General features: G+C 43.1%; 1 protein-coding gene across 2 annotated transcripts in view; it reads left to right on the forward strand.

Moving 5' to 3' along the window:
* LOC308334137 (MAM domain-containing glycosylphosphatidylinositol anchor protein 2) overlaps positions 1-22,662 on the forward strand; it is a 298,760-nt gene that overhangs the window by 189,128 nt on the left and 86,970 nt on the right. For both annotated transcript variants that reach the window (XM_080790725.1, XM_080790724.1), the window contains exon 9: positions 15,378-15,671. In XM_080790725.1, coding sequence (XP_080646851.1) covers positions 15,378-15,671 — 294 coding nt within the window. The remainder of the gene's footprint in view (positions 1-15,377; positions 15,672-22,662) is intronic.

Raw genomic sequence — 22,662 nt, forward strand, 5'->3', positions numbered from 1 at the left:
GACGTCACTCTCTCATCCCCTCGATTTCCCTGGTTCACGGAAGTAATTTCTCGATGGAGAATAACATGGGCTCATCTTAAAATCGTCTCATATAAGCATTGTCGTCCAAAAATAAACAAGCTGTGTCTGCGTTATTGTCAGAGAGGTGTCTCTGTATGGTTTACGACCGTCAGTGACCCATATATGATACAGTCTGTTTCTAGCGAAAATGTAACTAATACAATAGCGTTTTCTCTCAGTCAGTTGGTTCTTCATATCCATATGAGTGTAACGGCCGGGATGACATTACTTTTCAAACACCGTTCTTACTGTATGTGAGGCGGTACATGAACCCATGGATTTGCGCTCTCTACCGATATTGACGTGAGACTTCGGTGCTCTATATGAGCTAAGGACTCACCAAGACACTGTCTTAAAAAATAACTTAAGGCATCAGCGTTTTAATAGAATATGTAAATAAAAGACACAATCTCATCTAGGCTTCCAGCATGCAGCTGCTTGGCAGATTAATCTCCTCATTACCCTCTATGTTGAACGTGTGTTTGGAGTGTGTGCGTGTGTACTGTATGTCTCTGGATTATATTTAGATGATGATCTCTGGCGTTCCTATAGCGCTGACTCTGAAATTAATTTGGCCTCCGGTTGGAAGTGCTAATGGGGCCATCTTTGAGATTAAGGCTTTAATAGCAACGTGGAGTTATATTACTGATGGATTAAGAGATAATGAAAGTAGCTTCCGACATCACGGACAAGACGTCGCCCAGGTCATTGAGCCTATTGCCACAATTATAAATAACTAGTGATAGATACCATTTGTATTGTGTTCGCTTTGGGTCTTACGTGCTCCTCAAGGTCCATCCCACCGCTTTAGGGTTGTTTTCCTTTTTTCAGACCCCCTGGGTACACTCGGAGATCGATGCTAAACTGAGCTGTGAACGGCATGGCGATGAGCCTAACTTTTATAAATGCAAATCTTAAATGGTCCGCGCTGGCTGCTGTGTTTTCAGCAGGACTGCGGTTAACCAAAGCCTCGAGTCTAATTGATTCGTAAGAGTTGTACACGTTCAGCCTCAAAGTCTCGTCTCTCTCTGTGCCTTACAGTGTACCGCTGTAGTTGTCAGGGTAGAAACCTCTTATCTCCATATTGTTGGTGTTTTGTTGTTAATTAATGTAACTTTCCTCTTATACCCCGGATTTGAACCCGATTTCTTGTAGCGCTGGATTCCTTTCGTACCATTGACATAATTAGATCTAAATGTCCTAATATAAGAGCAGGGAGACAAAGTACAACCATCCCAGTATATTATATAAGTTACATTGTATTAACATACTCTATCATACAGATTGTATGAGTTATATTGTGAGCTGCTCTGATCCTATAGCCATCTGTGAGCTTTTACTTATCATTTTTTCTGAAGTGATTTCACGTTACATCTAAAGCTGGCGGCCGATATTCCCCCATCTCTCATTTCAACCACTATTTCACAATTTTAAAGGTAGGGCAAGTGATTTCCGTTGGTTAAAGTGTTAAATAGCTCTATATTCTGATAGTACTAATTTCTTTATAGTGTTTGTTCAGCAACAGGAGTCTCCCCACATGTCTCCCCAGCTCTGTATTAAACAGGAAAAGCATTTTCTGGCCAGTTTGATCTTGGGCTCCCCCAGCGTTAGTGCTAAAGTGTCCTTGAGCAAGACATGAACCCCTAATTGCTCCCGATGTGCAGGTTTGGTGCCTTGCATGGTTTCCTCTGCCATCACGTGTGTGAATGGGTGAAAGTAATGCACAATCTATATAAATGCGTTGCTAACATCTGGCTGGCTGGCCGTGCGCTCTGTGAATGGGAATGGTACGCCTGCGGTCTGTTTGGTCTCCGTCCCGTTCTGCCATGTTTGGGACATTTGCTGATTCCGCTTAGGCCCAAAACAGAGAGAAATCTGTCTCACCTGGAGTGGGTTCATCAGAGTCCAGCTGCCGTATCCATGGTCACCGCTGCTGGCAACAGCTAGCACCACTAGTGAGAGTGCAGGGCTCAAAGGATGGCTGTGTCACTCTGTTGGTCGGCGCTGGGCGACCTCGCGTCACCAGGCTTTGTTTTCCCACATGGCAGAAAGCCTGGTTTTGGTTCCAAACAGACTAGCGTGATCCAGTGTTGGCCACGCCAACTCCCCAACCAATATCTGGTTATAGTGGCACTGTCGAGGACACGCGCACGCACGCACGCATGCATGCAAGCGCACAAACACGTGCACACCCAAACACTCACAGAGTGATGGCCCGTGGTCAGTAGTGTAGCACTGCAGTCTATCAACACTCTAAGCCACTTCAACACATAGGCCTATTCATGTCACACACACACACACACACACACACACACACACACACACACACACACACACACACACACTCTGCAGGAGCAAGGAGGACCACGTTGCCATGGTGACAGGGAGTGATGTCACAGCACAGTGGTGAGGAGTAGAAATATTATTCTCTCTCTCTCTCTCTCTCTCTCTCTCTCTCTCTATCTCTCTGGCTCACTGTCACTACAGCAGAATGTGAGGAAGCAGTTTCCCCCCCCCCCCCCCCCCCCCCCGTGTGTGTGTGTGTGTGTGTGTATGTGCGTGTTCGCGCTTGCGCTTGCGTGCGCGCGTCTCTCTGTGGGGAAATCAGAGCCCTTCCATGACCTAAAACACAGCTCTGAAATACAGACACATAGTGGGAGTCACACACATGACCTAAAACACAGCTCTGAAATACAGACACATAGTGGGAGTCACACACATGCAAATGTGCCTGCCCGGCGCCGTGCGCGGAATACTTGAAGGCTTCTGCAGCGTTTTGGGTCAACATCAGAAATATAACCATAGGGCATGTTAGTGAATCGCTGAGGCACCATCATATTGTAGCATGATGTCTTATTCCACATAAGTGCACACACGCACGCACGCACGCATGCACACGTGTGCAGACGTACACACACACACACACACACACACACACACACACACACACACACACACACACACACACGGCCATACCCCGTGGTCATCAGTGGCATTTGCATGGCAGTGGCACAATGGGAACACAGTGAATGAAGCCAGGATGGCAGAGCCCGCTGACACCAGGGTTGCCATGCCTGCTTATTGTAACAAATATTAAATGCATCTATCTATTTACATTCGATTTCTTGTTTCTGAAAGGAGAATTCCAGACTAGCGCTTTTCTATTCATCATTCATGAATTATAATAATTACGGTTAGAAAAGCTCTAGTCAGGAATTCTCCTGTAAGTGCTGTTGCTTATTCTGCACTTGCTATGTCATGTTTGAAAAATGTTCATGTCAAGGACCCCCAGAATAATACAGATTTGTCTGCACTCTACAGACCCCAGATTGTGTTGTTGAACATTATCAAAAATATGTCACATTTTTCACATGAGAATAACCGGTGTGTGTGTGTGTGTGTGTGTGTGTGTGTGTGTGTGCTCGCTTCTGGTGTCATTGCTTTCATAGACCTGGCAACACTGACAATCATCTATCTATCTATCTATCTATCTATCTATCTATCTATCTATCTATCTATCTATCTATCTATCTATCTATCTATCTATCTATCTATCTATCTATCTATCTATCTGGCTAGGGCAAGTGCTATGGGCCATGATGGAGTCTGAAAAGGTGGGTTTTCAGACTACGGTGGAAGATTGGGAGTGATGCTGCAGTTCTGATTGTAATGGGAAGTGTCCGACAGCAACGATATGTTTACGCCACTCTGCATATCCAATCTGCACTTGTAACATTCTCAGTATTCATATTGAATAAAATGGACCCATAAGGGTCCATTTCACTCCATTTGTACAGAGTTACAGTCAGAGACCCTTAATTGATTCCTAACTATGAATTATTTAGCTGAGGACCCTGACCCTGTGGAACCCCCCCTCAAGGATTGAGAACCAGAGAGAGAGAGAGAGAGAGAGAGAGAATAATCATACGCATTTTGACAAGTTGCAGGTTTGAGCATGCATGCAAGTCCACTGCAAACAAAGACGATGGTGGTTGACGGGTTTTGGCGGTCGTCACAGGCAAAAAATAAAAATACAAAAATCATAGGCGGCCGGGCTGTAATTGGCTGTCTAAAAGCCTCCCAGCATAGTGATGGCAACTCGCTGAATAACGTCTCACGTCCCCTCGCTAATGGCCGCTCGCGGCTGCTGGCTCCTCTCTCTCTCCCTCTCCCTCTCTCTCACACACACACACACACACACACACACACACACACACACACACACACGCACACAGTGCTGTCTAGCCATTGTTTTGGACCGCCAGGAAAGGGCCGGAGGATTGGAGACGAGAAAATATTGTTACGGGGAGAGGAATATGTCAGCTCTTGACATCTGCCAAGCCCGGTGCTTGCCGGAGATGCATTGTGAATTCTAATCAGTAACAGTAGGAGGTGTAGTCTCGCGTGTTAACGCCAGGCCATCTGAGATCTCCGCCTACCGATTATGTCTGGCTGAAATCTAAATTAGCCCTTCGCTAAACCCGACTTCAAAAGTGATTATTCAATGCCAATTAAAATGGTATATAGCAACCGTTGTTAAGCTGGGCAAGCTGTCGTCACCTCAACAACCTCATAGCTGTCAATGTTATTTTGCATGTTGTTGAACACATACTGTACACAGCTTCATGTCAGGTGATGACAATAATACTAATCACCGTAGTCTCACCATGCTTTACATGAAAACTCCCGTCGGACGGTCGTTAAAGTTGATTGAGTTGGATTATTGGATACGGTTTGGATACGTCATTAGCATAATTAGGTTAAAGGCAATGGCATGTGGCACGGCGATTGGTTTCTATTGTAACGCCCAAACCACACCTATGCATAACGTAATGGGTAGCGGAGGTGTTTTAGGGATTTAGGCTGGGGTACAAGATATCAATTATTTCGGAGAACACCTCTTAAGCAATGCTAAATCCCAAAATTACGGTTTCATTGTCTCTGACATGTCGCCCTCCTCCCCCCCCTAGAATCTGAAGTGGTTAACATTAACAACACTTGCTAATGTTCTCCACAGCTTTGTACCGTACTGTAAGTGCCTGAGCGGCTTATTTTATAAATTGGTGTAAATGTTGGGATTAGCTACTTAACAGTATGCTACATGTGGTCTGTAATGACTTAATGGACACGTACAAGCTAAGCACTGTTTTATGGCACTTTAATGCAACAGCTAATCAGTGGATAATATTTAAAAGGATCTTGTGGGGGTATATTTTTTTAATATATATATATTTTTTTTTACTCATGCTAATTTGTTTTTAATATGGGAATTTTGTAAATGATGTCATGAACATGTGGTCTCTGTGCCGCCCATTTTCCACCCTGCTAAGTTGTATCATTCGGTTTCTGTTGAGGGTGGCCTCCCAGTTTATAATTCATTACTTGCAGATGCTCTTTATCTTTTGGCTATACAGGAACTTAAATGAAGAAAGAAGTCTGCACACAGGCTCTGCTCCAGTGGTGTTTTGTTTTATTTAAAGGCATTAGTTAAGGCACACCAACTAATGGTGTTTTAAATAAACAAAACACCACTGGAGCAGAGCCTGTGTGCAGACTTCTTTCTTCATTCATGTATCTACCTTTAGTCCAGCACCAGCCAGGAACTGGATGTGCGCACGCCACCTGCCTTTTATACAGGAACTAAAAACACGTTGGTTTGAAATTTAAACTCACATAACAATCACATCATAGTAAAGCTGTCGGGCAGAAACATCTTCATCTCCATATTTTTACGGTTTATGTTATGTTGCTATCTTTTTTTCTCCTCGTAAATTAACGCTCCCCTTCATCATACTACAAGAAAAGAATATGAAAAAATATTCGATCTACAAGCTCAAACCGTGGCTCCTAAGTGGGCTCCAAATCTCGCGATGGTTCAGAAGCTGTGTTCACGTTCACTCTTCCATTGGAATTAATAGACTCCAACCAGCTTCCCATCTCCTAAAAATGTGTCCTCTTACTATACTTCAAGCAGATACGGGAAGTAAACCAGAGATGGCAGATAATAACATTTTTGTATTTGTATTCAGAAAATTAACAAAAGAAAAACAAAAAAGCACATCTGCTACTTTTGATGCTGTGTGACTCTGTAGTGTGATCAAGTAGGGCGTTCATTTACGGGGAAAAAAACGAAGTTTGAAGAGGTTTCTGCCCCGGCAGCGACGATATTAACAATCAACAAGTTTAATATGATAGGGTCAGATACAGTGTACTGTACATACTGTACATAGTACATAGGGAAGGAGGGTCAGATACAGTGCTGTACATAGTACATACTGTACATAGTACATACTGTACATAGTACATAGGGAAGGAGGGTCAGATACAATGCTGTACATAGTACATACTGTACATAGTACATACTGTACATAGTACATAGGGAAGGAGGGTCAGATACAGTGTACTGTACATAGTACATACTGTACATAGTACATAGGGAAGGAGGGTCAGATACAGTGTACTGTACATAGTACATACTGTACATAGTACATAGGGAAGGAGGGTCAGATACAGTGTACTGTACATAGTACATACTGTACATAGTACATAGGGAAGGAGGGTCAGATACAGTGTACTGTACATAGTACATACTGTACATAGTACATAGGGAAGGAGGGTCAGATACAGTGTACTGTACATAGTACATACTGTACATAGTACATAGGGAAGGAGGGTCAGATACAGTGTACTGTACATAGTACATACTGTACATAGTACATAGGGAAGGAGGGTCAGATACAGTGTACTGTACATAGTACATACTGTACATAGTACATAGGGAAGGAGGGTCAGATACAGTGTACTGTACATAGTACATACTGTACATAGTACATAGGGAAGGAGGGTCAGATACAGTGTACTGTACATAGTACATACTGTACATAGTACATAGGGAAGGAGGGTCAGATACAGTGTACTGTACATAGTACATACTGTACATAGTACATAGGGAAGGAGGGTCAGATACAGTGTACTGTACATAGTACATACTGTACATAGTACATAGGGAAGGAGGGTCAGATACAGTGTACTGTACATAGTACATACTGTACATAGTACATAGGGAAGGAGGGTCAGATACAGTGCTGTACATAGTACATACTGTACATAGTACATAGGGAAGGAGGGTCAGATACAGTGCTGTACATAGTACATACTGTACATAGTACATAGGGAAGGAGGGTCAGATACAGTGCTGTACATAGTACATACTGTACATAGTACATAGGGAAGGAGGGTCAGATACAGTGCTGTACATAGTACATACTGTACATAGTACATAGGGAAGGAGGGTCATATACAGTGTACTGTACATACTACAGTACACTACAGTACAAGTACAGTACATACCCTACTGTGCATAGTACATAGTACATAGGGAATAACAGATGTCCAAGGCAAGCATCACAGTGCTTATCGTAGCAGATGCTAATTTGCAACACCACCAGTCAGTAGGAGGGCTTTTTGCCGGAAACAAAAACGTGACTGGGTTTTATTCAGACAAAACATCCTCTCACTATTATCAGTGGGAATTCCATGTGTAGCTGTAGTCACTCGTGCTAATTACAGCCAGGTGTGTCTGTGTATAGTTGAGGATTGCAGAGTGATTAAAGTGAAATAAGAGAAAATGAAAAGCATGCTGAAAATCTGTCATAGCATGGTGCACAATGGACGCATCAAGATGTTTTTTTGTTTTGTTTATTTCAAGTACACATAACTCTGAGAGTGTACAAATAATGGACCTATTTGGGCTAGTCATTCGGAAAACCCCTCTGGGAACTGTGAGGGTCCCTGGACCCTATTTTGGAATAATAATTCACGCAAGACCTCAAGGGACGTGGGAAACTCGTGGATAGTGAACTTTCATGACGTTTATGACGTCATTGCTGCCGCGTGATTAAAACGTGCCAGATTAACGTCTCATGATTTTCTTTGAACGCAATGCATGATTGCATGTAGGATTTAGTGACCTACATTTCACAATGCATTGTGGGATAAATACCCTGATTGGGTATAATATTGATCACTACACATAATATTATACACCACTACGACTGTTTGTGTTTTCTCACAAAACATCAGAAGTAGCAGATCTGTAACCTTGAAACACGGTGCAAAGTGACATGCTTTGAGCTTGTAGATATGATACTTATTTTTGCCATTATGAGGTTTCCACGAGACTGTGGGATGAGCAGGGAGTGATTTAAGTCATTTTGTATGTATGTTTTTGTAGTTTTCCTTGCGTCCAAAATTGCACTCTATAGACTATGCACTCTATGAGTATGCACTGTGTTGCGGTGTTGTGAGTTCAGCTCTGTCTGTCTGTCTCTTGCTCCCTCATCCTTGATCAATATTTATCATTCCACCCAATCTGGCAATCAACCTATCGGGCCTGTCAGGTCAGGCAGGCCGTGCTGTTGGCTGTGAGATGCTGTTTTGTTTCAATTTTCAAGTCTCTATATGTTATGCACAACAATGCGGTTGAAATTGCGAGAAGAAAAAAAGCTAGTCTTAATGCCAGCATGCAAGCCAAATCAGCTGTGAAGGTAATAGAACTAATAGAACACTGTGAGCCATTCAGAATTGAAACGAGCAACAAATCATTTGCAGACTCTCCTCGTCTCTGAATAATATTAACTTCTGCCGTTGGGAAGACCTATGTGCCAAAGTGCAAATCAGAGAGCCATAGTTTTGTTCCAAGCACTTCGTCAGAGTTGCTGAACTCTAAATGCTGAATCTTACAATGAAATTAAATACTTTCATATCATTCTAAAGGTCCCTGCACACTGCTGCAAAGAAGCGTTTTTCTGCTGGTTTTCCGATAAACGTGTCCAGTCTGCAAGGACCTTTATTGTTTTGTTGTCATGTTGTCAATGTTACATGTCAATAATATATCTTATCCTTAGCCATTTAAAACGATCCCTGGAAGCTAAATATGCCCGAATACATTATAATTGCCCTATATAAATATTTAACTCAAGAGGTACAATGTGTCTAAGCAAGTGGTTCTCGCACTTAAAAAAAAAAAGAACCCAAGGACCGCCATAACTGTGATTGTTACAGAATGGGTTCATTTGGAACCCCCTCAAGGAACCCTGAGGGTCCCGGTCCCTGCTCCTCACTTTGAAAACCACTAGGCTAAACGGAAGTAGAGGAAGTGTTGCCCAAGGAACTCACATATACCGTTGTTGTCGGGCAGAAACCACTTTGTGTCAATGTTTTTTTTCTCATAAATTAAGATCCTTGATCACACAAAATCATCAAAAGTAGCAGATCCGCAAGCTCGATTTTGAACCGACACACTTTGAACTTGTCGATCTGTTACTTTCGAATTTGAATACTGAACGTAGCAGTTTTGGACATAGGTTTCCACCCGACCGAGACCATATTTATAATCTCAGAGGGCGTGACAACCGTGTAGTGATACTTCCAGGGGAATTACATACAATGGAAGTGGCACTCAGACACTTTGAGATGTGGTTATTTGACCCTTTCTCTTGGTGAGGTGAGAAAACGCTGGGGGAACCAGGTTATAGGGTACATGTGGTTAAGGTGATTTTATGAGAAACAATAGTCTAGCATCGTGTCGGAAGCTTGTCATGATGTTGAGATTTACTTCGTATATTATTTTTATGTGAAGCAACAGACTGCAGCAGCACTGTGCCAGGAAACAAACTATAAACTTTATACTTTGACCTTTAATAGCAGTCATTTCATTGCTGCCAGTGAAATGCTCCCGAGTTGTTGTGATCATGGTTGAGCGTGTGGTTGTGAAAGTTCAGAAGGAACAACGGGTGTACCGTTTGGTTCAACGTGTTTGTTTTAGATCTGACTCCTATGGTAACTCCACACTCACTTTAATCCATTAACACTTGAGGGCTTTTTCTTAAAAGTTGACATATACCTAGGCTGCCGGAATTGTTTTGGAGCATACGCCAAAGTATTTGTGCCTTTGATCCATGCAAATTCCCCTGAAAATAGTCCCATGTTGTGATTGTTGTCTAACCGAAAAATAATCCACCGTCGTGGTGCGGAAGAACAACAAGCAGTAAGGGCTCACAGAGACATTAAACACATAAAACAAATAGTGGGTTTAGCGTATTACGCAGGGGAAGAACATGGATTAAATAGTGTGGAACACGGATTATGCAGTCAAACTGTTAAAACCTGGAAAGCATCTGTGACATTTTATATTTGATCTACTGTATATTATTGTCTGTCGGTTGGAAACATCATGTCCAAAAGTGGACATTTAAAGGATTAAATGTATCAATAGTATCTACGAGCTCAAAAAGCATCGCTTTGCATCGCATTTCGAGCTTGTGGATCTGCTACTTTTTATGCTTGTGTGATGCTGTATTTTGATCAAGGACGGTGTTAATATACCAAATTAAATACAAGTTATAATATGGAGATAAGAGGTTTCTGCCCGACAGCAACGATATATAACATGTTTTTTTTCCAGACAACTGACATTTTTAGAATTGGCCTCAGCTGGCAGTGAAATTATTTGAGTTGTTGAGAGTACAGTTGAGTGTGTGTGTGATTGTGTGAAGGTTCAGAAGGAAGAATGGGTGTGATTCAGCCCACTCCTGACAGATTCAAGGTTGGTTCAAGGTTGTACTTTATTGTTACATGCTGTGTACAGGTACAGTACATACCATTTTGGTTTGGCTTCCTTCAATGCAGCCGCATAGATAATAACAACAGACTAATGATGAAAATAGTAAAAAGATTTAATGAAAGAAAGGGAGCGCAAAAAAGAGCAAGAGAGAATATACTATATTCAAGAGCATCATGAAATGTGCATACAGGTATAATCATGGTATATTGTATATACTAGCAGCATTAGTTTTGCTTTCCCCCAGTAGCTGCTACCTAACTTTGTGTAAAGAACTTCACAGTGTGTACACACTACAGTACACTTCAGTATGGGTACGCTTACTGTAAATCGCTCTGGATTAAGAGTGTCTGGTAAAATGCCTAAATTGTACACCAGTTTAGTATGTTCAATTTAACAGAAGATAGAGCCAGTAATGCCACACTCACTTTAAGGGATAGAAAACAACCTTTGAGCTCACTCCCTTCTTCTATAACCAAACTTCAGAATGCATTTGAGGGGGTGGAATGCGTCTTATGGTCTCAGTGTTTCTTTCTTGTTTTGGTCGAATTGCTGGCTATTTCATCATGGCAAAAAGAAGGAGAAAAAGAACCTCGATGTGGCACAAGTTAATTCGTTCCATCTCCAGAGGAATGGCAGTGATTTGATGGTTGCTGGGTTTCATCATGGGCTAGAGATGGTTTATTTGCGCGACAGCATGGCCGGCGCCCACCAACCAACTGGCAGGGAAGTGGCTTAGAAGTACAAAAGTACAAAGGTATTGGCATCAAAATGTACTTAAAGTACCAGAAGTAGAATTAGCCTAGTCATTGTGCATGAATCACCCCATTTCACCAGTTTTCAAACGTATAAAATGCATAAATGTCTCCTAAAATATCAGATCTACAAGCTTGCAACGTGTCACACACACCGCACGCACGCACACACACACACACACACACGGACACACACACACACACGGACACGGACACGGATACGTACACAGTACACACAAAGATCTCTCCAGGAGTCTGTGTTTTTATAGCCAAATGTACTAATTAAACAAATCCCGTTGGCAGGCAAACTGTGTGAGGTTCCAGACAGCCTGGTACAACCTGTCTGAGGACGTGCGCAAGTGCACGGTTGTGCAAACCTGCCGGGGACATTGCATTGGTGGAAAGTAACTAATAACATTTACTCAAGTACTGTACTTGAGTACCATTCTGTGGTACTTTTACTTCACTGGAGTATTTTCAATTTTCTGAACTTTTACTTCGACTCAACCACATCTCAAAGGCAAATATTCTACTTTTTTTTTTTTTTTTGCAACATCCATTCCATATATCTCAGCCTCCGTAGGAGGTAGGTGCTGCTGCTGCTGCTGCCACTTTGCGAAGATGGCCTGTGTGTTATCATTAAAGGTCAACCCACTGTCAATAGTGGTCCCGAGATATTTGTAGCTGCCGACCTTCTCCACCACCTCCCCACCCAGTGTCAGCCGACCCTCTCCACCACCTCCCCACCCACCCATGCAGTGTCAGCTGCGGGATAGGGTCGAGGTCATCCCTGATCCCTCCTCTGAGGGCTTATGAGGAGCTCCTTGGTCTTCTTTCTTCACATTCAGCTGAAGGTAGTGCTCCTCACACCACTGGTGGAAGCTTCTTTGCTTCCTCCTCAAAGTGAGCAGGGCTGTTCGAGGTGCCGACCAGAGCAGTATCATCTGGCCAACTTCACGGCCATGCTCGCACTGTCCGAGCCCCTCAGGTTGTTGGTATAGAGCGAGAACAGGACTGGGGAAATCACTGTCCCCTGGGGGGCACCGGTAGATGTAGTCAACTGAAGAGGAGGTGTTGACCTTAACAAACTGATTTTATTTTAAATTATTACAAAACACAAGTTAACCACTTCAGCCCTATATATATACTGTGGTTATTCGAAAACAGCCGATCTACACACTCATATAGCGTGTCACAATGTGATGTGTTGTGAGCTTACAAAGTAGATCTATATTCAAAAGGTTTTTAATAAATGTTATACTATGATGCCGTGTGGTATCATAAATGGTAAGTCTGCAAAATGAGTACTTTTACCTTTGGTACTTAAGTATATGTTGATGCCAATACTTTTGCACTTTTACTCGAGTAAATGTTCCTCGCTGGAAACTTTCACTAGTGTCTAGATTGCAGTATTGATATTTGATACTTTTTCTTAAAGGTCTAGTGCTGTGATTTTTGTACTTTTTCTGTTTTGTATGTGCCATTACATTACTGTAATGGACCCCCAGGTGTTTTGTATGTGTCTATGGAGTTTATATTACTCTAATAGACCCCCAGGTGTGGTTAGAATATTCAAATATGTCTTCTCTGTGTATTTTTGGTTTCTTCCTGAAAGCTGAAAGCCTTTTAAGGCCCAATCGAAATACACAACTTTAATGACATAACCCTCCCCCATTATCATACAACCTACAGCCTTGGCGAATCCACGGCACAAGAATTCACTCATTAGTTTGTAATGATGATAATTAAAAAATGAAAATTATTTTATCGCTTTCTAGGTATAGCAATTTTTATCAGTTAAAAAAACCGCTATAACGATATAAAGCAATACATGATTTTTAACACTCATTTTTTTATTATTCTCATTACACTAATCATTAACTAATAAATGAACCCAATGTGTTCCATATCCCCTTACCCTAAACGCCCACCCTCTCAGCCTATGGAACTTCACTTTCAATCTGATTGTGAATACCAATTCATGTCCCCGGTTTGACCTGCCGACCCCAATCAACTAGTTTCATGTCAAATACTTGTCCTCAATCCTGGTCTAATGCACATACATGACACATGTATACATATGCATATTTATGCATGCCTGCATGCACGCACGCACACACGCACGCACACAAATGCATACACACAAATGCATGCACGCACGCGTCGCACACGCATACTTTGTACTTACATTATTAAGGCTTCAGTTTAAGGCAGCCTCGGTAGAAGAAAAACTAAAAGCTAAACATTAAACTCCAGCTTTGAGTGGAAATATAGCTCTGTGGTCTGGAATAATGGCACAGTGCTCAGTGCTGTATGTTATGTTGTATTAAATATTATATACATTCTATGGCCTTAGGGAATTGAGGTTTTTGTGTTGACGGCTGTGCATCACACAACATTATGGATTGTAGACTGAGGCGGTGCTGGAAATTATAGTCGTTGTCATGGTGATGCAGTTATGAGGCAGTTGTAGGGCGGCTGTGGCTCAGGAGGTAGAGCAGGTCGTTCAATGATCCGTGGGTCGGCGGTTCGAATCCCGGCTCCTGTCTACATGTCGAAGTGTCCTTGGGCAAGACACTGAACCCTGCATTGCCTCCAGTGGTTGCCACCATTGGTGTGGGAAGTGAGGACGCTGGCGTTGACTGCTTCTCCTCCCAATGTATGAATGAATGGACCATTGTAAAGCGCTTTGAGTAAGCACGTAGTGCATAGAAAAGCGCTATGAAAATGCAATCCATTATTAATTATTATGACTAAGATGGCCTTTGTCAAAAGTGAGTATTATTTCATTCTGTGCACAGAATAAAACTTGTCGGTTTGGTCTGTCTGTCTGTGTGGCACTGTCTGAGAAAGTGAAGGCACCCACAATGAGAGAGAGAGAATATTATTGATTAGTAAATGCATTTTTTTATGTGGAAATGTGGATGCTGTTATTTCGATTATCTTTCTACAAGTAGATGAATTGGTTATTTTTGGAGAACGTTCCACTCAGAATATGGATACTGGGGGTTCAAGTGCTTAAACAAAAGTGACATTTTAAGTTTTAAGCACATTTTCACAATTATTTTTGCCACAATAATCGTGACATGTAATTTTCACATCGTCCCTTCCCTTCTGAGGACCTCATTAAGATCCACAAACACTGTGAATCCCTTGTGAAGTTACAGATGGCTTTTCAGGCAGAATCCCCCGTAATCTCTACAGTGTGGTCCCCAGGTTTGATTCTTAGTCAGGATGGTGGTCTGAAAAGGCATGCATTTCTAGTCATGATCTTAGTTTGTTTGTTGGAATCGTTTGTCAGCTCTCCTCCGCATTGCCCGTCGCTCTCATTGCTTTATTAACATGAAAAGATCTCGATTTATACTCCGCCGTACAAACGGTGTAGAGCTCATGATGGCGCATCGTGAGCTTTGCAGTCGGGCTATGTCCACGACGGAGGATAAATTAATACTTTATGCTTTCACACTGGCAGCTATGGAGACACAGCAGGCTACCATTCTTTTTCAATGGAAGCCAGCCACATGACGATATAAAAGATACATCCAACGTCTGTAGCTGAGCTATAAAAGATACAGTGGCTATACAAAGCTACAAAAAGGTTGAGGCGGTTTCAACTTCATCTCAAAGGTACCAAGCTAAACATTATGCTGTGTAGCCTTCTATGTTTGTTTTGTATCCGCCAGTGTGGACGCAGCGTAACAACTGTGCTGCAGCTCATTGTGTTGACTTTGCCCTTTTTTATACCTGCTCAGTCTGTGCGCTTGTGTGTCCATCGCATCTCGAAACGCCCCATTCGCTGCATCTTTACGCCGCCTCTCCCACCTCGACTCCCACCCCCATCGCCTCCCTCCCTCCCTCCCTCGTCGACCTTGACCCCTGACCCCGCCCGCCGGCTTTCTAGATCCCCATATCAGTCCCGCCTCTATTTTTCTCTTTCTTAGTTCCCCCCAACCTGACAGTGCCGCGGGGCAAGTCTCCCCTGGTGGCCCGCGAGGGCGACACGGTGGAGCTGGAGTGCCTGGTGTCGGGGAAGCCCAAGCCCATCATCCTGTGGTCGCGCGCCGACAAGGAGGCGCCCATGCCGGACGGCGCCATGCAGACGGAGAGCTACGACGGCGCGCTGCGCGTGGTCAACGTGTCGCGCGACATGACGGGCTCGTACCGCTGCCAGACCAGCCAGTACAACGGCTTCAACGTCAAGCCGCGCGAGGCCATCGTGGAGCTCATCGTGCAGTGTGAGTATTATTATGATGATGAAGGCACGTACTGACTCACAGCTTTTTGGATTGTTTGATTGCAGGTTGCAGCGTTGTTGTTTTTTATATCTGTTTATGCAGATTTTTACATTTTCAGAGCATTTCAGAAATTATCTTCAAGAATTAACGGATTCAAAAACCCGTGCGACGAGTGATTAAAAATAAATAAATATAAATATATATATATATATATGGTGGTAGGGCATTCCACATTCAGGTAGTGGCATACTATCCCCATGTTTGTGCTGAATCTGGTGTTGCGCCCGTGTGTGTTTCTCACTCCTTTGAAGTGGTTTGACAGGTACATGGCCATGGTCCCTTGGATATCTTGAATATCACAGTAGTTATATTTTAGCTATTCCTTGCATGTTTTTTGTCTTTAATCATTAGTTACACTATGAATTAATGGTACGCATGCACGCACACGCACACACACGTGGAGGAAACCATGCAAGGCACCAACCTGCTCATCGGGAGCAGGGGTTCTGTGTCTTTGACATTTTTTATTACTTTGCAGATTGTGTCCTCGAGCACTTAAAACAATCTGAATCTGTAAAGTAACTAAACAAATTCAAATAATTGTATGGAGTAAAAGTACAATATTTGCCTCTGAGATGTAGGGGAGTACAAGTAAAAGTACTGAAAATTGGAAATACTCCAGTAAAGTAAAAATTAATCAAAACTGTAAGTACAGTACTTAGTAGAGGAAATGTACTTACAGTAGTTACTGTACACGCCACTGCTTATACAGCTGCAGTTCTTGTCTAGGTGTGGGAGTTTGTTTTTCCCCGCATGAGATTAATCATATGCGTGTCTGGAGTCCTAATTTACACTCCCTCCTCCAGAATAGCCCAGTGTTAGCCCCCTGTGTGACCAATATGGCTCTGTCACCACTGTCCCTGTGCGCCCCATACACTTTCCCTTTGAAGACAGTCACTTCTTTTAAGTGAGTCCCCCTTTCCCTCGGTGCTCCCTGTCAGGCCCGTTGGATGTAGAAGGGGGGGACGCCCCTGTCCCTGCCATGTTGCCATGTCTGCTTATTATAAGCAGTGTATATTGGTGGTTGGCTGGTTGCGGGTTGCAGTTTTTGAGGAGCTCGTTTCCAAATGTCGTTAAAAAAAAAACAACTGAAACATAGTGACATAATATGTTGAGCTTGTTTGATTGAAAATTGTATTTCATAGACTGGGTATATTTCAAACAAAAGCACAAGTCAATATAAAAACTGCTACTTTGAGGACGAAACCGAAAAGCACTAGACTTGTTTACACCAGGGTCCTCCATTTTCAATTCATTAGAACATTTAAAAACGTACAGATCTACATACATTTCTGTAGATCGTCTATATTTAACTCAATCACTGCCAGATTAATACATAAATCATATTTTTTCCCCGTATTTCCTTACTTTTTACCTTAAGAGACATTGCCCCTTTGGGTGGAAAACTCATGTCCCAAACTGTTATCTTCCAGGATGCAAATTCAAGAACAGCAAAAGTAACAGATCTACAAGCTTGAAATGTGTCTCTTCTCGCCACGTTTCAAGCTTGCCGTTCTGATACTTTTGCTGTTTTTAAAGTTAAAATCTGGAGATAAGAGGTTTCTGCCTGACAGCAACGGCAAACTGCTTCGAAGTTGAACAGTACAAAAAGAGATAACATAATATTCAACTGAAAAAAAAAAGAAAACTCTTTCTTTACACAGAGTATAAAATTAGCCTTAATGGGTATGAATGTAGTGCATGGGTTCCTTTCTTCTTGATTAGGATAACAAATACGAGAGTTTAGAAAAGAAGAATGCATGGCCTAGCTAAATAAGTAGGCCACGAGGGAAGAAAGACAATGGGGCTTGAGCCAGAAAAAAGAAAGAAAAAAAGTTTTAAGCTCCCATAACAATGGAGTTTTATGGCAAAGACACTCGACATTCCTGGCTGAGCTCCTCTCTACTCGCTGCTCGCCATTCAGCTTCGCCCGACACGGAATGCTCCAATTTCCTTCCCTTTCTTTGTTTTTTTCGTCTTCTCGTCCTCCTCTCCCCGTATGGTTCTCTTCTTTTTTTTCCCTGCCCGAAACGCAAACTTTTTTCCCCGGCTTCATCTTTTGAATGAGTGACACCACTTTGACTCGCCGTCTTTCATCTTAAATATTCCATTCAAATCTCCATAAATGAATACAAAATGAATACTGGCGGGAATAAATTAGCCGCACGCTAATTAGCCGTTAAGCCATCTATGAATGTCACCATCTTAAAGGATGATAGGGGACCAGGCAGAGTGTGGTTTCTCAATGAGAGAGAGAGTGGCGAAGGGGATCCTAAGCAGTATTGCCAGATTTGTTAAGAAATAAGCAACCAGGTCTACCAAAACAAACCTGAAATAAAGCCACTAGGTTGTATTATGTTACCACTTTAAATGTGTATACATCGGCTACATTTAAGCCATTATATTGAACGCAGAAAACATGCATAATATAGCTTACAATGTGTTGCAACGCTAGCTTCTAGATCAGCTATTTTCCGACAAATGTTCAGGGACCGCAAGGGTTCATTTGGTTAATGAGGCTTAGCAAGTTTTAATTGCACTTGAAATCCCCCCGCAGAAGTTTGTTCTGAAGAGGAACTCTCGTTGTTGTCACATTGAGTACATTATTTTCCCACATCGCACGGCAGCGTAGCGTACAGAGTCAGACCGCTAGGTATGGCCATCACGTCCAGGCCAGGCCCTTTTTAACGACTCTCGCTCTTCTCTGACTTGAGAATTAATGACGATTTTATGAGCTTTAAAGACTTGTGTTGATTTCCTCTTTTTGTGGCTGAATTGATAGTGATTACGCCTCGTGATGACAGTCCCGCGGCTAGAGGTGAGCGGCTTCCGCCACGCACCGATGCTAACGTTGGGAGAGTAAACAAACGCTTTCCGGGCAGCTCAGATGCCCTTTATTAATTAGCGTCACCCGTTAGATCCTCGCCGCTGTGCCGTGGCGTGCGCCAGGGCCGGCTGCGGCCGCGCTGCGAGGGAGGGGGAGATGGGGGAGGGGGAGGAACAGATGGTTAGGTAACTGTCAAATGAAATGAACACGATTGGAGTCTTGATAGCCTTTTTCTGTCGAGATCAACAGAAAATGTGAGATTAAACGGCTTTATGTTTTTACATGCGCTCGTTTGTTGTCGCCTGGGATGTCGAGTCGGGGGGCTGGAAGACGAAGCGTATTTTGTGAACCCATGCGTTCGATATCAAATGCAAATTAACCACTGAACCCCAGCATCAGTATTGTGGGGAAAGCTTTTGCTTCACAAGATTAGCAACAGCGAAAACTATATCAAGGTGTTTCATTATAAAAAACAGGAAAAATTTGGAGAATTATACCGTTATGCTCTATTTCCTACTTCATTGTACAATGGTGTTGTGTGGCGGAAATGGGCAACATGCTAGTTTCTTTCTTTCTTTCTAATGCCTATAATGACGTGACCCAAACTAGGGCCGCAGGCTTTGAAAGTGATTAAGTACAGTAACACTTTGCTACTGGAGCTGCTGTGAGGTCTCCTTTCCATCTCCTTTCCAGTTTGCCCCCACTTTGAAAAGGAAAAACTTGGTTTTAGAGCAAAGAGATGAATGGATGGTGCTTCTTTTCCCCTCTGTTGCTCCCCCTCAGCGGAGAGCAATTTACTCCCACGGGCAGCGATAGTTCACCGTGATGCAGACCTCCTCAGGAAGGCTACCGGGGGCAGCTTTATAAGTCTGTGTATCATTTGTCTCCTCTGGGCGTCACAATTAGAGGGGGGGGTGTCTAAAAACAGGCAAACAAGATAACAAGCCCACACTGTAGTCAGAGCTGCCTTGTCCTGAACAAGTGCTTTAGTAACTAAGGAAGTAAGTGAACCCAGTGTCCATGACATCATGGAGCCCATGGACTCTTTGAAATATCTAAAAACACATATTACCCACATAAAAACCCCAGGAAAGTGTTTCTTATCTCCCAAACATCATTAAAATAAGATCTGGTTGCAGAAGGGGTGAATTGGCCCTTTAAGCTTGCGGATCTGCCACTTTTGATGCTTTTGTGTGACACTGTAGTCGATCAAGTAGGGTGTTAATTTTCTTAAAATGTAATAATGGAGATAAGAGGTTTCTGCCCGACACCACCATGTACAGTATGTACATGGTGGTGTCGGGCAGAAACCTCTTATCTCCATTATCCTAGCATAATTTTTGTTATTTGTTATTTGTTATTAACACCCTATACTACTTTGTACAAGAGATTCGAGCGAAAGTAGCAGTTCCACAACCTCATGAGGCATCACAATGCATTGTTGCATTGTGAGCTTGTAGATCAGATTTGTGAAACATTTTGAAAGTGCAATTTTAGGCATTGTAGCAGAGGCTCTTGGCAGTGTGGATTAGTCAACCCTAAGTCTACTTACAGGACGTAGATAGACATTTGTAGTACGTGACACTAGAGCGCCCCCATGACTTTGATCTGCCGCGCAGAAAAGCATTTTGGCGGCGCATGCGCACCAGTTATGTGCACCCCTGGCCAGTTTGACATTTTTGACCAGGCTGAATTTTCTCACCTGTTAATTGAGTCACAGTCCATTACAATCACAGTACAATTTTGTGAACATTCAGGAAGAACGTAGGTTCGCACTTTTTGTTTCCATGCGAGTTTGGCCTTTCTTCTTCCTGCTCCTTCAGAAACCATAGAAGAGTACGTCTGAATCATGTGATGCCCACTTTACTTCCCTATGAGTCATGGCCTCAGTTCTCTCTGTCTAGTGCCAGGAAGGTTTATTAAAGAGCAGACATCTTCATTGGAAATGACGTACGCTGATCTCACCACAGATGACTGAACAGGAGTCATTGGAAGAAAGAAAAAGGCCAAGCTTTCTCAATAAGTGTGATCTTCTGAGGTGTTAATATTCACAGGTTTCTAAATTAGTCGGAACAATTTCTGTGACTATGACATGCTCACCGGCTCCTCTAGTGGTTGTAGCCCCTATAAGTAACTAACCACATAGAGTGCTTATGCCAGTGACTGACCAGCCCTGTGTTGGCTTATACAGTATACAGCTGGGGCACTTACATTATGAGTTAGTAGACTATACAACTACCACCAACGCTGAACCTCATGCCAAGTCTCACAGCAATGATGTCCCCAATGTGCACTGGTTTGGTCGCTTTGACATCACTCTCTTTTTAAAAATAGAATTATATTATTATATTATAATGTAGCTCAAAAGAATGCTTAGACCGTTTGTCATGTCAAAATACATACATTTTGATAGATCATTAAAATATGTACAGACAGTGAAGTTCTACACTGAAACGGGCTTTTCTGAAAAAGTATAGGGCATAGGCCCTAGCCATTATTCATGCCAAATGTATCACAACGCTGTATCACGTTGTGACTTGTGATACAAGTGCTACTTTTGCCATTTTGTCTGCTACTTTTGCCAGTTTCGAATTTTAATCGTGAAAAGTAACAGTTTTGGACATACCCGACAGACGACGTGACATATCTTCGCAGAGCACTGAGTGATGACGGTGCTCTCAGTGCAGAGCATGTGCAACGACCTCTGAGCGGTCCGGTCAAGGTATAAAGGTCACCTTCCATCACACATGGTCACCATGGCCTCCTCCTCTGTCTCCGTAGCGATTGACACTAGGGTCACTAGCACAGTGCAGGCCTGACTGCTTCTGGTGGCACCTGGATGCAGAGTCATCACACGCTTCAGGAGACACTGGAAGAGCTGAGAGTGGAAGGAGGAGGGCCTCTGGTGCAAGGGTTGCATCTAGTTAGTGTGGGTGCCCACTATGTAACCACGAGGAGACCTTTTGAAGCTTGAATCAGGGAGACACACACAGGAACTACTGCAGAGTGTTCTTCCGGGTCCTTCAAATACCAGTGAGCAACATCCATTGACATGAATAGCTGGGGGCGGGGCAGTCCGTCCACCCTCTATGTGTTGTGTGCTTCTAGTGCTGCAGTGAGCACTGTTGCCAAGTCTGCTTATTCTAAGTGACTTTGGGCTTTTAAGTTGTTTGCTTTTTGAGCGGTGCCTAACCGCTCTAATGACTGCACGCGTGTGTCTGTCTGTTTGGAGCACGATCAGCTGCAATATCGCTGGCAGCCAGCCAGCCCCCCCCCCCCCCGCCCCCCCCCCCCACAACATTTGTGTTAAATCTGCATTGCAACACATTTTCGTGTGTGTGTGTGTGTGTGTGTGTGTGTGTGTGTGTGTGTGTGTGTGTGTGTGGTTACGTGTGCACATGCATGTTCTCATGTGGCCTAGTGCCTTCTTTTGGGCTTGTTTTCATAGACCTGGTTGTTTATTTCTCTCGATAAATGTGGCAACACTGGCAGTGAGTCCACACCACGAGCTGCCTGATGTAAGTCACACGTTAGTGGAGAGGGAGGGAGAGAGGGGAGGCGAGGGATGTAATCCATCATGAGTCACCAGTGGATACCTCCGACAGTAATGCCAAGGAAAACAACATTTAGGAGCACAGAGGCCTTTTCCCCACGGCACGCGCATAGCACCATCTACAGGCAGGACGGCAGAGCAGCTAGTGCGTGTGTGCGTGCGTGCCTGCGTGCGTAGTACAGTACAATTTGAGAAATAGATGTTGTGACAAACCATTTTCCTGATCCTCACAAAATGTCTTGTTTTATGGTTGAAAATTCAGGTTGGAGTTATGTTTAGGATTAGACATTTAGAGGTTAGGTTTATGATTAGAGTTATGCTCGATTCATAATTATTGGCTAAAGCAAAAAATAAATGCTGATCTACAAACCCTGCACAATGAGAGTTGTGAACTATGCTTTGGCTTTAGGCTTACGGTTAAAAATGTCAACAAATTGCAAAAATGTCCCCACAAGTTAATACAAACATTTGTATAGCACTTTGATCTAAAATGCTTTCCAGTGTGCATCACATTCTCACACCGATATGGCGGAAGGAAACCATGCAAGGCG

This window comes from Protomyctophum bolini (assembly GCF_963924005.1).
Source record: "Protomyctophum bolini genome assembly, chromosome: 19".
Classification (NCBI taxonomy): domain Eukaryota; kingdom Metazoa; phylum Chordata; class Actinopteri; order Myctophiformes; family Myctophidae; genus Protomyctophum; species Protomyctophum bolini.